Raw genomic sequence first — 15,837 nt, 5'->3', positions numbered from 1 at the left:
AGAAGCATACACATTTAGTGGCCCTGAAACACATTTTGTGTTCACAGCTCCAGCTGTTAAGTATTCTTCTCTCTTCCCTCATGGTGGTATGAGGATAGAGGAGGAAAGATGAAATTTGTAATTAAATAATTAAATTGCAGTATAGATTTAACTAGAAATTTATTCTAAAATTATACCTATTTATAAATTTATCCCAAGTTTTTCAGGAGGTGTATTACTTTGTCCTATTAGAAGGCTAAAAAAAGACCTTGCGTATATGCAAGAACATACCTCATTAGAACCACTAAGCACACTATTACTTACTACTAGTTTCTTTATATGATGCTGTACGTGCACTTGTAAAATAAGCTAAAAACTTGAATAACTGATTATATTAGAACTAATACTACCAGAAATGGTACTATTTTATTTTGTTTCTCCATTTATAGTAAAATTGTTTTTTTCAAAGTGAGTAATGTATATGCAAATGTGCTTTTAATAGCTAATGCAACATATGCACATGTTAGTCATCAGTATCCTTATACTTCCATAATGGTAGAAATATCATCAAAATAAGGGCATCATAGTCAAATAGAAATTTACATTCAGATGAAAGAAAAGTATCCTTTTCAGTTTTGTCTCATTTTCATGCAAACAAGAGAATTTTTATTCTTAATCTCCCATCTTCATTAAACTTTAATTTCAGTATAAAAACTTGTAAATTCCATATGCAGCAATATCTCTCCCTCTTCTGACCTCACTCCCCACAATCATAAATACACAAAACTTTAAAACTGAATTATTTCTTACCATATGGGATCTGAGACTAAGATCAAACCCAACCTAGACAAATGCCATGCAGCAAGTTGACAACTGTTCCTGGAGTCCTGGGCAATGCCTGGGAGAGGGCCTGCCAGGACCTACTGTTTTCAAACGAGTTTCATTTCTCTAACAATTTAAATCTGCCAAGAAGAAACGGAGACAATCAAGCTTCGTGCCAAAAAGCCCCAAGCTTAAGCGAGAGATGTATCCTCTCTTTAGCCTGCTGATGAGAGAGGGAGCAGAGGGAGAGGAAAGGATAAAGATTCATAATGAGCAGGACAGAGGCTCAGTATGCTTTTGGAATGCCACAACAGGATAATTTCTGTCCCGCATTATGTTACTTTGTTGAGCTCCATTTCTGGAATAGAGCACACCCTCATCCTTTCCCTCTACTAAGTCCCATTACATTGAGGCTTGACTATTGTCTCTAACATATCTTCTTCCCATTTCCCCATCCTAACCCTCCCACAACTGTCTCACCAGAGAAACAACGCATTACAGAAGCCACTCTCCTTTGGTCCAATTTCAGAAAATAAAATTTGTGGGCCAAGGAAACCTTTCCAGGAAGACCCAATATTGCCCCACTGTCAGTTTTCTGGCTTTCTGTTACTTTATGTCATCTCAAGTTCACCCATATAAAAGGAGGTTAACAAGGAAGACAAACTATCATTATGGACTACAGCTTGTGAGAAGAGGAGAGAAAAAGAGAGGGCCAGTGGTTGCTTTCTACCTCAAAGAGCCATATGCACCGAGAACGGGTGAGAATCTCCTTTGCCAACCCAGCAGCAGTCTTCCTAACACCTCATGTTTGAGAAATGAGAGACCCACTGTTTGTTAATGCAGGTCCAGGTGGTAAACATCTATAGTTTATCCAAGCAGGAATCTTCAATCATAATACCAAATGACAATAAATTGAAATAAAAGGTTGTTGTTGCAAACATACAAATATGGTACAATATGTGCTGTTTTGAGGTACAATATTTTCAGAACTACAAGTTTAAAATCTTTCCAGTAGCTGAAATATGATCTTTTGAATCAGACTGTTCTGGATTCGAATCCAAGCTCTCCACCAACTAGCTGTGTGACTTTGGAAAATTTATTCATAAATTGTGTGAGGTTTAGCTTCCTTGCCTTTAAAAGGAGCATAAAAAACTTATTTCACAGGGTAATTGTGAGGATAAAAAATGAGATAATTGGTGTAAAGCACATAGAACCATTGCAAAGTTATTACTGATCCATGGTAAGCATTCAGTAAATAATAACCTATTAGCAGTTTTTAATTTGGGACAAAAATATGGTGTCAAATGATCTGCTTATTTTGGTCTTAAGACAATCACTGGAAATATTTTGCTTTTGAAATTCTTTCAAGAGGTTTTTTCTCAATTGCCTTCAATTAATCCTGGTAAATCCATTATTTACTACATAATGTCGGAGTAAAGAAGAGCTTTATAATTGCAACTAAGAGTAAATTTGAAACAGACACTGGTTTGAGAGTAAACTGTGACGACCTTTCTGGAGGACAATTTGGCAATATCTGTCAAAGCAATCAGAATTCCATTTCTAAAGAGGTGTCTGACGGGCATGATCAAGAAATAGCTCTAGTGGTGTTCACTGCAATTTGCTAAAAATTGGAAACCACTTGTATATTCATCCACAGAAGATTGCTTAAATACATTATGATATATCCAGTGGAGCATTATGTAGCCATTAAAAATATTGTAGAAAAATATTGAATGATATAAGGAAACAATCACTTAATAAGTGAAAAAAGCAAACTGAAAAAAAAATTACTGTATACAATTTTTTTAAAAATATTTCATAGAGAAAAAATATTGAAAGGATGTGCAACAAAACAGTAACACCTTTATCTCAACATGATAGAATTATGGATGATTTTATTTCAGGGTTTTGTTTTCACTTTTCTGAAATTCAAATTATTTTTTGAAAAAAATGTTTTGGTTAGTAATTTTAAAATAATATAAAATGAATTTTCTTGAGTTTTAGATTTTACTATTTCATTGAAAATTTAGAAATATAAATAGCATATGTGTACACCTAAATATAAATCCACATATATTTATTTTATTTTCCCTAAAATGCCATATATTGACATGCATTATGTTTGCATACACATGCATACTTTCACTGAGATGAAAAATTCCTAATTTCTCATTAAAAATCTGTGTATTTCTTCAAATATTCATTTAAAACCCAATTTAAAGCCCTATTTAAGAAATAGTTTCAGAATATCTTTTAATGCCTCTTCTTTGCAAAGTCTTCCAATGCTGCTGACCTTGCATGATAATTTTTCCCTTACAACATTTTAATTATTGCCTGGCACCTCTGGCCTACTCATGAAATCAATGAAGTGTGAAATGCCTCTGTGTAGAGTAATATTTCAAATTTGGTACTTTATGTTTTAATTACTTTTCTGTTTTTGCTAATCCAGTCCGAAAAAAAAAAAAACCCACCTCATTTTGTAATGAACTATCAATGCAGGAAAGCAGCAAACAATGCACAATTGCTGGTTTACTGAAAGCTGCTGAGAGAGAGGGCACTTCTATACCAGTACTCTTTTTTATTGTTGCAGAGTTGCTTTACATAAGCCTGCTGCTTAATAAGTGAGGGTTCTTCTCATAGCAGTGACTGGCTTTCTTGTGCTTACAATAACAAATGTGAAGTTTGAGAAGCAAGTCAGTCAGATCTCACGTTATTGTTTTGAGCCTGAAATACAAAATAAAATCTAAAATCCAAAATCCAATTCAATGTCAGCCGAAGATGGTACACAGAGTACAATTCAAAATTTTAACAATTTACCAAATTACAATCTGCAAAGAGAAAAAATGTGGGAATATGCAAGCATATTAAGATTCTATTAGGTGCCACTTCAGCTGCCCAATAGTTAAAATATAAATCAGTTTGACAATCTGAGAGCAGCAGTTTTAATCATAAATTCCAGGAGCTTTCTCTTTCTCTCTTATTCTCTCTCTCTTTCCCTCTGTCTTTACTGCCAGTCATTCAGCCTGAACAGAAAAATTCGGGTGTGACATTTCTTGATTCAAGAGCTGTGTTAAGCAGTTATAAAACTGCTGTAATTTACAGCAAAGAATAAAGCTAACCTAAGAGACCTCAACCCCAATTTGCTAAAACTTATTACACCTCATTGGCCACTGAATAGCCAAAAGAAGAAAAAAGAAAAAAAATTATCTGAATAAGAAACTTTACTAGCATTAGCCTAATGAGAAATGATTGGCTTAAAATTGCTCTGGCTACATCGATAGGTTCAGATTAACACTATTTACGATGTTATGATTTCCTATTTCCTGAGTTATATAAAAGCCAGAGGAGTTACTGAAACAATACTAATGAGTCGATAGATGTTTTCAGATGTACGTCTGACTCCTGAGTCTAGTTAAATGTCTCCATATGACATATGTGGTTCTCTACTGAATATCCCAGCTGTTGAATAAATATATTTCAAAAATACATATACACAATTATTTTAGGCTATATTGAGTTTGAGACTATAGATAATGCCAATTGTGTTGATTTCATTCACATAGCTCCTTATAAAGTGCAATGAACGTGCTAAATAAATGGCCAAGAATGTGCGATTGTTAGTAACCAGTGTCTTGTTAATGACACCTCACAGCTCTGTGAGGAAGAGTGAACTACCTGGGTTTTGCCCACACCATCTTCAGTCCACATTTTTGATTAGAACTTTCTTCAGCAGCAGGTATTCCCTTGTGCCAAAACGATTTGGGAGTACTGTTTAAGACTCATCATCAAAATGTTATTACATTAAAAAATAATAATAACAAGTGCCTGGTTTGTCCTAAATTAACATTCTTGATCCAAAATAATTCTAGCATTCTCAAAAGTTGTTCCATAGTGGTAAATCTGGTGAGGTGACTTATTTGCCCACAACTTTCCAAAACCTCCATTTTGTATTAACAGATAAGCAATACATATTTTTGTAGTACGGAACTCCCATAGACGTTGATTTTTAAACCAGAAGAGTTAAAATTTTCAGGAGTTATTTGGGTGAGTCACACTTTTACACATGTTCTAGTAGATTGTAATCTCATGTGACTTTTGAGATCCTCAGATCTGACAACTTTCTAAAATATAGATCATATAATAAAATTCATGTCCATGGTTAAAGAAGAAGGAGACATTCAAAGGTATTAAACAAAAATCTACAGCATAAGTATACTTTAAAACACTGATAAAAATTTTATTTAAGAAACATATAGAATAAATAAAACAAATCCCTTTATCACCAGCCTTATCAACAACCCCCCCCCCCCCCGCCAGCCATTGCTCAAGTAATCAATACTAAGAGGTTGGTGTGTGTATTTGCTTTCTATTTTAGGTTGCTTACCCATTTCAACTTGTATATTAGTACAGCTGGTTCAATTATAAAAAAACTCTTGCATATATATTAGGATGACTTAAAATAAGTTTAAAAGCATATTATTTCTTGCCCTTTTGGGTTTGCAGAGTTCTTTTAAATTGAGTTGATCTGAGAATTTATTAAAGAAAATGAGCAACATATTTTCTGCTTAGAACATAGAAAATACAATTTCAGAGTAAAATCAGAAGACTTGACTAGAAAGAGGATGAAGGTTAATGTTGGGAAGAAGAAATCACTTCTCATAAATCATTGGCTTATAAAAATAAAAGGCTTATTCCTCTCTTTGGCTCAAGGTGTAATTGTCCATCCCTGCTACTACCCATGGCAGTTGTATAATACACTGCTGGGAGAAAAAAATGGAATATTTGAATGCCCAAGGTTGCATGCAGTATCGTTCTACCAAAGCTTCCAACATCAAAGTGTTTGTATTATTAACACCCTCTAAAATTTACTCTACTGACTAATTTGCTATAGTCACTGGACAGAAATCATGTAGCATGATTTACACTACTACAAAATCTTTACTAACTTGGGCACCATAAATTTGATCATTTAATAATTTAGTGCTAAATCTCTTCTTTTAATGAAAGGAGAGTGATCGTGATTATTATTAATTCTATTTTTAGTTAGTTTTAAATTATGCCATTATGATAAAACAGTCTACTTAATTTAATATTTCAACTCAAAATTAATTTCCAAAGTCTTTAATTCTAGTCAGTCTGCATAATTACAAGGTATTGTAATACTCTTGCAATTGAATCTCTGAAGTGCATTTAACAATAGGGGACGATAAGTGGATATCTTATTTAGGTAGTGTAGCTTAGAGTTGGTCTTGGTTTTTCAGCATTCCATCAGACAGCATTCTAATTCAGAAATTAACAATTTCTTGCATTTTTGAAGAAAAGATTAACAATGGATAAAGCTATTTATATCAGAGTCTGATTTTAAAAACGCTGCATAATTTTAACATACTGCAATAAAATTCCTGTGTGTATTTTTAAGAAGAGTGTAGTTTTGAAAAATAAACAACAGTTAGCATGTCGACTCAGAATGCTCTCATGAGCCACCTTATTCAAATTTATAGCATCTGATGAATAGAAAAGTGAATTTTGACATTTTGTGGGAATTAGTAGTTATTTTACATGCTGACAGGTGTTAGTGTAAAAGCAGCTTGCAACTTAAGACCACCATCTACTGGCTCTGCCCAATGCTGCAAAAGCTATCAGTGTAATATCCAACTGACTGATTCTAAATGCACCCTACTGAAAAGTCTATAAGCACTCTTTCAAAGAATTTGCTAAACTGGTCACTTTCCTCCTAACCAATATTTTAGTATTCATTTGCACATTCTTAGAGAAATGAACAATTCTTCAAGAAACTACAATAACTAAGATCTGTTATATTAGATGCTGTCCCCTATGATGATTAGCTACAGGGTTTTTTTGTTTGTTTTTTGGTTTTTTTCACATAATAAGCCTGACACCCTCGGATCAGAATTGATTGATAGACAGGGATATCAAAATTTGTGCCCTGCCACAGAAGAAGATACCTTATGGCAGTCAGGATTCTATTTAAGAACTAAACAGAAAGACATTTTGTTGATGCAGCCCTTTTATACTGACTCACGTTGTCTTCCGTTACTCAATAGCCAGGGTTTAGCATTGACTTTAGTGAAATACTACTGCCCTGAAAGGGACATGGAATTGTAGCCTAGGGCCACAACCATCTATGGAGCCTTTCAAATTACTATGATTAGTAATTTCCAGAGCTGAATAAGAGTTACATTTTTTTAGAACTTGATGCCTTAGCTCTGCTCCCTCTCGAATGAAGTCTTTTTTTTTTAAGTTTAGTGACAAAGAATTACATTTATAAGAGCTTTATTTCTTTTATGTACTGTCCCATCCTGGAAAAATGTAATTCCTTCTTCTGCAAGTTCCTCAAATTACTTCATTTATTCTTTCAACAAACATTTGATAAAAGCCATAGGCTAGGTGGCATGCAATGGGAATGTAAAAAATACAATTCTAATTAACATAATTAAAGGTTAAATATATTTATTAATTTATATGTTCCTTGGTTCCGCAAAGAATTGAAATATACTACTATACCAAAATTTCTAATACTGATATTAGAAATACCTTTTCAGATTTTGCAAAATCATATATCCCCTTTCCCAACTTCTACCGTTTGAATTATATGCACAGAAAGTGAGGCTATTTTTTAATCGCAAACAGATGAAGTGATTTACAGCTGTTCTAAACCCTGTTTCTCTTTACATATTCTGTGAGGTTTACATATACCCTGGGTGATTTTCTTTTTGGTATATAATTTGTTCCATTATCTTCCCAGTTATCCAAACTTGAAATCTTGCTTTAGCTTTTCTGATTAAAATAGAAGCAATCAGATGGAAATTCCCTCATCTTCCCCACACTAAATCTACCAATCTAATTGCATCTGTGACTGTAATCTCTGCCTTCCTGCCTGTTTCAATGGAAGATGTGTCCCTCCTATCAAAGCTCATCTCCACTGCACCCTACACCATGCCCCAGCCTCTTCAAAAAAATTTCCTCCTGCTATTGTAACTCTTCTTATACCGCATTATCAATTACGCCCTTTCCATTGGATAATTCTCATTAAGATAACAAGAACCTTTAGTTTTGCACTTTAAAAGAAACAAAACTCCTTGACATTCTACTGTCTGCTACCCCATTATACTACCGCCCTCACAGCAAAATTCCTTGAAAAGTATGTCCACAGTCTCTGCCACTCTTGCATCAATCAATCCATTTTCTCCTCAACCCATTCCAGCAGATTTTCTGCTTCACCATCCACTGAGATTGCATGTTGAGGTCCCTGATGATCTGCTTGTTTTCACATCCAACAGTAACACTTCTGTTCTCATCTTTATAGATGTCTCAGCAGCACTGGACATAATTAACCGTTTCTATCCTGGAAGGCTTCTCTGTTTGACTCTCAGATACTTCACTCTGCTGGTTTTTCCTCTATTCTTCCTGGACATTCCCTTGCTGGCTCTTTATTCTCTGCTAGATCTGAAACATTGGAAAACCTCAGAGTCAGGAGCTGGGGATCCCACTCTTCTTTATCTATACCCTCTCACTAGGTGCTTTCATACAGTTTCATGGCTTTAAAGTATATCCATATTTCCAGTGATTCTGAGATTTATTTCTCTAGCCTTGTACTTTACCTGAAATTGACTTTTAAATCCAATTGACTTCTTGATATTTCTACTGGAATTTCTAGTATGCATCTCATTAACATACATCAAACAAAACTGATAAGTCCTACAAAACTTATCTTCCTCTTGTTTTTTTTAACATTATCCATACATAAAACCACAATCTACCTAGTTACGCTAGCAAATGTTCAGAAATTCTTTCCTTTCCTCTCCACCCTATATCTAAATTCATCAGCAAGTCCTGTCAATTCTACCTCTGAAATATCTCTCAAACCCATGAACTCCATCTCCATAGCCACAAACTGGACTGCTACTATTGTCTCCTACTACATTGCATGGCTCCCACTCTTGTCATGCTACAATTCCTTTTTCACACATTAGCCAGAGTGACTTCCTTTAAAGCAGAATCTTTATCAGTAACTGTTCTACTTAAACCTTCCAAATTAAAACCTAATCCTAGCATCCAGTGCCCTGCATAATGTGGGCTTTGTTTACTTCTCTGTCTTCCTCATCTCCTGTAACTCTTTGGCCACTACTCCCTAGACACACTTGCCTTGTCTGAGCTCTTCACACATAACAAACTCAATCTTTCCTTGGGGATTTTGTACTTGGGACACTTCACCCCCAGATCTTTAGAGGATTGTTTCGTCCCATCCTTCAGATCTCTGAACAAAGCTTTGTTTCCTTTATGTACTGTCCCACTCATCCTGGAAAAATATAAATTTGCCTTCCATGTTTCTCATACTATGTTATTTATTCATTCAACAAATATTTGTTAAAGGCCCTGTGCTCTGTGGCAGGTAATGGGGATGCAATTCCTCATTGTGTACATGTCAGTTCCTCAGAGAAGCCTTCCTTGACATTTGGTTCATGTGAGCAGACCCTAATTCCTTTCTTACACCTTTACTCTTCTATTTTCATCATAGCACTACTGCTATCTGATATTTTTGTCTGTTCATTTGTTTACTCTCAGTTCCCTCCTAGTAGAATGTGTACCCCACATCAATAAAGAACTTGTCTGCCATGCTCACATGGTATCCTTAGCCAATCGAACAGTGCATAACATTTGGTAGGTGTTCAATAAGTGTTTGTGGAATTAATGCATAAATTACTGGTTAATTAATTAATAATTGGGTGGGCCTTGATTTTTCTCTGATATCAGCCCACATCAAGCTGGGTCAAGTTCTGACAATTCTTCTTTATAAAATCTATTCATCTATTCCTCTCCATTCCTACAGCTTGCCACGATCCTTATAACTTGGATTCACTGCCTCCTTGAAAATGTCCTCTTCTCCCCACCTGCATAACCATGCTTTGAAGGCACACCATGGAGTGGTTATAGCACGGGCTCTTCGGTCAGACTCCCTGTAGGTTTAATCACACTTTTGCCACGTGCTAGCTGCTCGGCCTTGCGTAAATTGTTTGGCCAGTTTGTGTCTCTGTTTCATGAACTGTAAAATGGGGATAATGATGGTACTCATCTCACAGACAGTTGTGAGGAATTGGTGAGTTAATCCATGGGAAGCATTTGAACCAGAGCCTAGAAAGCATTGATAAGTGTTAGTTGCTTCCCTGCCTGATTAGTTAAGCTTTCTAGAACACTGTTCTTTCTATATTACTTCTTCACCCATCCTACCCTGCAACCCTGCAAAGAAAACTCTCAAAGCCTCCCAATGCCCAAATAATTAAGACTTTGGTTTGTCCTTCAACGCTTTCCTCAATGTACAGTTCAAGCCCTATTGCCTTCCTGGAGGCTTCACAATCTGCCCTGGATTTCAATCATCATTATTTTTTCTGCAAATATCTATGTAAGTTAATGATTTACACCTAGCATTCAGCACTTAGCATTGTCTTCTAGCATAGTCATTTATATGTTTTTATGTAAATATTATAAATCCTCAAGAAAATGACAATCATAGCCTCTCTGTGGAGCAGCACTGTGGTACCTTTAGAACTTCTCTTAGTATACCCCAGGCAGAAAAATGGCTGTGAATGTTTGCTGGTACTGGTTGTCTGACAGCAGATGGATGTATTTCCCTTTCCCTGAATATGTCTTTTATGCTTGCTTTCTTTTTCCACTGAATCCCTATCTCCCACCCACCCCTCCTCTACCACCCCCCACACATAGCACCAGAGATTTGATTTAGACAGTAAGGCCAAGGCTATTGTTTATTACCTGAGAGGACCTGGGTTATCTCCTCTAAGACCTTGTCCACTAACACCTTAGAAGGCAACGAGGTTCTGAGATAATTTATAACACACACTCAAATTTATTAACTCATTTGATCACATCATTTATCCAAAATAATCTATTATGTACATGGAAGAGCTCAGAGGCTTTGGCCAGCATTGGATTCTCAAAGTCAAGATTGGCCATCAGAGTAGCAAAGTGATGACCAGGAATTGGGATACCCACAGCATCACCTTCTAATCTACTATGTAATCAACTTATTTATTATCTTTGCTTTTTACTTTCTGTCACTTCCACTGGAATACAAGTTCTTCAAGATCAGAGATCTTTGTTCCCTAATGTACTCCAAGTCTCTAGAATAAATCTGACACAGAGAAGGCGCTTGATAAATATTTGTTAAAAGAGTCAATGGGTAAGAAACACAAAAGACCATCATAAGGCTCAGTAGGCTCAGCAACCACCAGGACACTCTGTTGCAATAAGTCTAGATGGACAAGGCATGCGAGGGTGAAGCCAGGATGGATTTTGTGAAATCTTGGTAGTGAGAGACAGAGAGCTATTTATAGGGTCTCTCTGGCCTTGTTCATAGGTGGGGATGGGATAGAGATATCAAACTAATTGGGGCAACAGCAACCATTATGTGTACATAGAGAAGACATCGTTATTCTGCCTTCTAGATAAGGTAATAGAATTGGACAAATGACTTAATAGACATTTCTCAAAAGTCATACACATAGCTAACAGGCACATGAAAAAATGCTCAACATCTGTATTAGTCCATTTTGTGTTGCTCTAACAGAATACCTGAGACTGGGTAATTTATAAAGAAGAGAGGTATATTTGTCTTACAATTCTGGAACAGCTGCATCTAGCACGGGCCTCAGGCTGCTTCTACTCATGGTGGAAAGTGGCAGGCAGCCGGTGGGTACAAGCAGATCACATGGTGAGAGGAAGCAAGAAAGAGGAAGCCAGAGAGAGAGGGGAGGTGTCAGGGTGTTTTAAACAACAAGCTCTCATGGGGACTAACAGAGTGAGAACTCACTCATTAATTCCCCCTCCCCCAGGGAGAGCATTAATCCATTCATGAGGGATCTGCCCCCATGACTCGATCAGTTTCCAACACTACCACATTGGGGATCAAATTTCCACATGAGTTTTGGAGGTGACAACACATCCAAATTCCATCAACATCACTAACCATCAGGGAAATGCAAATCAAATCCACAATGAGATATCATATCACCCTAGGCAGAATGGCTATTATCAAAAAAACCAAAAAAATGACAAATGCTCGTGAGAAAGGGGAATTCTTTATGCAGTGCTGGTGGGACTGTGAATTAGTACAGCCATTATGGAAAATTGCGTGGAGGGTCCTCAAAAAACTAAAAATAGAACTACCATTTGATCCAGCAATCCCACTGCTGGGTATCTATCCAAAGTAAGGGAAATCACACCACGGAAGAGATATCTGCCCCCCACCATGTTTACTGCAGCACTATTCACAATAGCCAAGATATGGAATCCACCTAGATGTCAATTGACAGAAGAACAGATAAAGAAAATGTGGTATATATACACAATATATATGTGTACTCAGCCATGAAAAAGAATGAAACCCTATCATCTGCAGCTACATGGATGAGTCCAGAAGATGCCATGTTAAGTTAAATAAGTCAGGCACAGGAAGATGAATACAGTGTTCTCACTCATATGTGGGAGCTAAAAATAATAATAAGTTGAACTTTTAGGATTAGAGAATATAATTGTGGTTACTAGAACCTGAAAAGAGGAGGGGGAGATGGGTATGAAGAGGTTGGTTAATCAAGAGAAAATTACAGCTAGATAGTAAAAATAAGTTCTAGTGGTATACAGGAGTGCTAGGCATCTATAATTAACAATGATTTATTATATGTTCTCAAATGGCTAGAAAAGAGGAGCTCAAATTTTATCCAAAAAGAGAAGATAAATTTTTGTAGTGATGAATTTGCTAACTACCCTGATTTGATCATGACACATTGTATACCTATATTGAAATATAATTCTGCCCCATAAATATGTACAATCAATATGTTTTAATTAAACATAAATTTCCTTAAATTAAAAAATAAAAAAGAATTGGAGGAGTCAAATTCCCCAAGTTACATAACAAGCAAATTGCAGAGCTGAATTGAGAACCCAGGACCTAGGCAAAATTTAGTTCAATTTAGCAGAGCACTTAAGAGAGCCAGTCAGACTTACGTTACAACCCTAGCTCCACTGTGTGATCAAAAACAAGTTATATGTTCACTCTGAGCCTCAGTTTCTCATTTGTTAAATGAGAATAAAGGCAGTGCACATCTCTTAAATTTGTTAGGAGAATTTGGTAAGAAAATTCATGCAAAGAACTTACTGTAGTGCCTGGCACATAGTAAGTAACCAATATACTTCACTATTATAGTCATCATTCATTTTTTTATTATCAAACAAACATTTGTTGAGGACTTACTGCTATGATCTGAAAGTGTATTCCAAAATTCATGTGCTGGAAACTTAATCCCCAGTACAACAGTGTTGGAAGGAGGGGTCTTTTGAGAGATGTTTAAGTGGATTAATGCTGCTATAAAATGGCTTGTGGAAATGGGTTCACTCTCTCTTGCTCTTCTGTCTTCCACCATGTAAGGACACAGTAAGAAGGCTGACACTAGATGCCAGCACCTTGATCTTGGATTTCCCAGACCCCAGAACCAAGACAAATAAATTTCTGTTTTTTATAAATTACCCAGTCTGTGATATTCTCTTCTAGCAACACAAACATACAAAGATGCTTACTATAAAGGGTATTGAGGACGCAAATATCAATAAGATCTGATTTTCAGCTTTCAATTATTTCATAGTCTAGACCTCAAACAGATAAATTAAATACAACAATTTATGATATAATATGATATGACATGATATATGATATGATTGAGGTAAGCCAAAGATACTCACAGGGAAAACACCACTATTATGCCCTGAGGGGCCCCAAAGGGCTTTCTGGCAGATAATGCTGGAGATTTTATGGGATTATTTATAAGTTTTTCAGGTAAATACATATGAACAAGGCATTGTCATCAAAAATAACAGCATGAACAAAGGCATACATGCAGGGTGATAACAAGCAGTTTAGGGAAAACATTTCAAAGTAGGGAAGGTGAAAGATTAGATTGGAGAGGTAAAAACTGGGTAATTCAGGGCCTTGTACAACATGACAGGAAACTTGATATTTTTTCTCTTGGCATTGTGAGATAATAGGATGTGTTTAAGAAAGCAAAGAGCATGATCAGATGCACATTGGCTAAATCACTGAAAATTGGATGAGGATGAATTTAAAGGGACAAGAACAGGGATTTCAATTGGGGAGTTACTGCAAGAACTGAGGTGGGAGACAACAAGGGACAAAAGTAAAGCAGTGGAGAGGGGCGAAGAGGTTAAAGAAAAAATTCAAATCTCTAGAACTGGCTGATTGGATGGGGTCAGGTTGAGGCTGGTAAGGGAAGTAGTCATGGGAAGTTCAACAAATGGAAATTTTTAAAAAGGAAAACTTCCACTGACCAAATTCTTTCTAGAGGACTTTGTAAACAAATCACTCCAGCATACCTGGTAAGAAAGAGTGTGTTTTCAGCTGTTCTTGTGGTATCATATGCCTGTCTCTTATCTCATGGTAGTTAGATATGTCTTTGAGGACTTACCAGTCTCCACTGGCGTTTACTGTCTTTTCTAGTCAAACTTTGAATTTTAGATGTGTTCTCCTTGAAAGCAAGAACAAGACCAAAAGACAAGATTTCTGAGTAGGAGTCAGAAGATTTGAAAGTCATTCTTGTTTTATTAATCACTATAAAATGGATTAGAGGATCTAAGTCGTACTTTCTATAGCCAATAAAATAGCAGAATCCACACTTCCCATTCATGTGAGCAATTGAGCAAGACATGTAAGAATGCTTGGCAACAACAACAACAAAAAAATCAGTAAAATAATCTAGTCCTTTTAAAATAGCAAATGCCTTGTCAGGATGATAAAGCATTGGTTTGGTGAAGGTCTCCTCTCCCTGTTTTGTAAGGCTCTTAAACATAGCGAAATAAACGAGCATTTATTGGTATCCAAACAGAATGCCAGACTCACTGTAAATTTAGCATCTTAGTCCATTTTCTGTCTTTTATGACAGAATACTTGAAACCGGGTAATTTTTTTTAATTTTATTTTTTTAATGATTGCACTGATTTTATTATTTTTACCAAGCCATTTTATCTTCCTCACACTCAATGCAAATAAATAAGACATTATCTGAAGAAAATATGTCTTTCTTACTTTTCGCAATAAAAAGGGTTTGTGTCATTCTGCAGACCTGGGCATATTGTACAATAGCAAACACTTGATGGCTTGAGTGGATCAATGTACTATTTTGTTTCTGATCCCCTGAATAGAATCTCATCTTTATTTGGTGACTGGACTAATTCCACAAGAGCTGTGATAGACTTAACCATTTTTGTGTTATCCCCAGATCTCACTAAATAAGAAAAGACCCTACATAATGGAATATAACAATCAGTCTGTCTATAAATTGTATCTACAGGCTCTTTCTTTAGTATAACGTGGAAAAAGGGCCATTTCTTGTGTACATGGATAAAAGTATCATTGTGGCTTAAAGATTACTGGATTGATATTGCATTGTTATGATAAAGAACACATAGATTAAGAAGCTTCCACAACTTTGTCTCAATTCTTCAAATACTAGAGCAAGTTCTTTTTCTAGGTAGGCAATGAGTCCTGTGTTGGCATTGCTGCTTGCTACAAAACTCACCACCAAAGACAAATAATTAAACTGAACCACCTGAGAGGTGTTGTAGTAACAGATGATACTTTTATTTTTTGAAAGTCCATGTTTGCTCCTTTGGCCTGTTGCAAGGGCAAAAGTAGATAAGAAACCAGGTCTCAAAGCATGGCCTGGAGCATTATCATTGGCCAATTTAATAACAAGTACTCTCTCTCTTCCTGACACAATAGCATGGAGCCCTTCAACACTTGGTAACTTTTTATACAGGAATCACTTTAGGTCATCCGCCTTGATGAACCCTTTCCTCCCACAGAATCAATCTCCACACCTGGGTTTCTGGGCGACCGGGTTCTCTCTGCTGTCTTTTCAGGGACAGCTTGAAGGTCAGGTTCCACTACAAGCTGCCAGCACATGATTCGGGACCATGTTGGTACTCCGG

General features: G+C 36.2%; 1 protein-coding gene across 1 annotated transcript in view; it reads left to right on the top strand.

Annotated features, from left to right (window-relative positions):
* The window catches only part of NAA11 (N-alpha-acetyltransferase 11, NatA catalytic subunit), a 53,623-nt gene extending 38,408 nt beyond the window's left edge, over positions 1–15,215 (top strand). Inside the window, exon 4 of the mRNA XM_063107458.1 lies at positions 15,126–15,215. Within this exon, the coding sequence (XP_062963528.1) occupies positions 15,126–15,215 (90 nt within the window). The remainder of the gene's footprint in view (positions 1–15,125) is intronic.
* The last annotated feature ends 622 nt before the right edge of the window (positions 15,216–15,837 follow it).

Source organism: Cynocephalus volans, chromosome 9 (genome assembly GCF_027409185.1).
Source record: "Cynocephalus volans isolate mCynVol1 chromosome 9, mCynVol1.pri, whole genome shotgun sequence".
NCBI lineage: Eukaryota > Metazoa > Chordata > Mammalia > Dermoptera > Cynocephalidae > Cynocephalus > Cynocephalus volans.
This window is presented reverse-complemented; position numbering and strand designations above follow the sequence as displayed.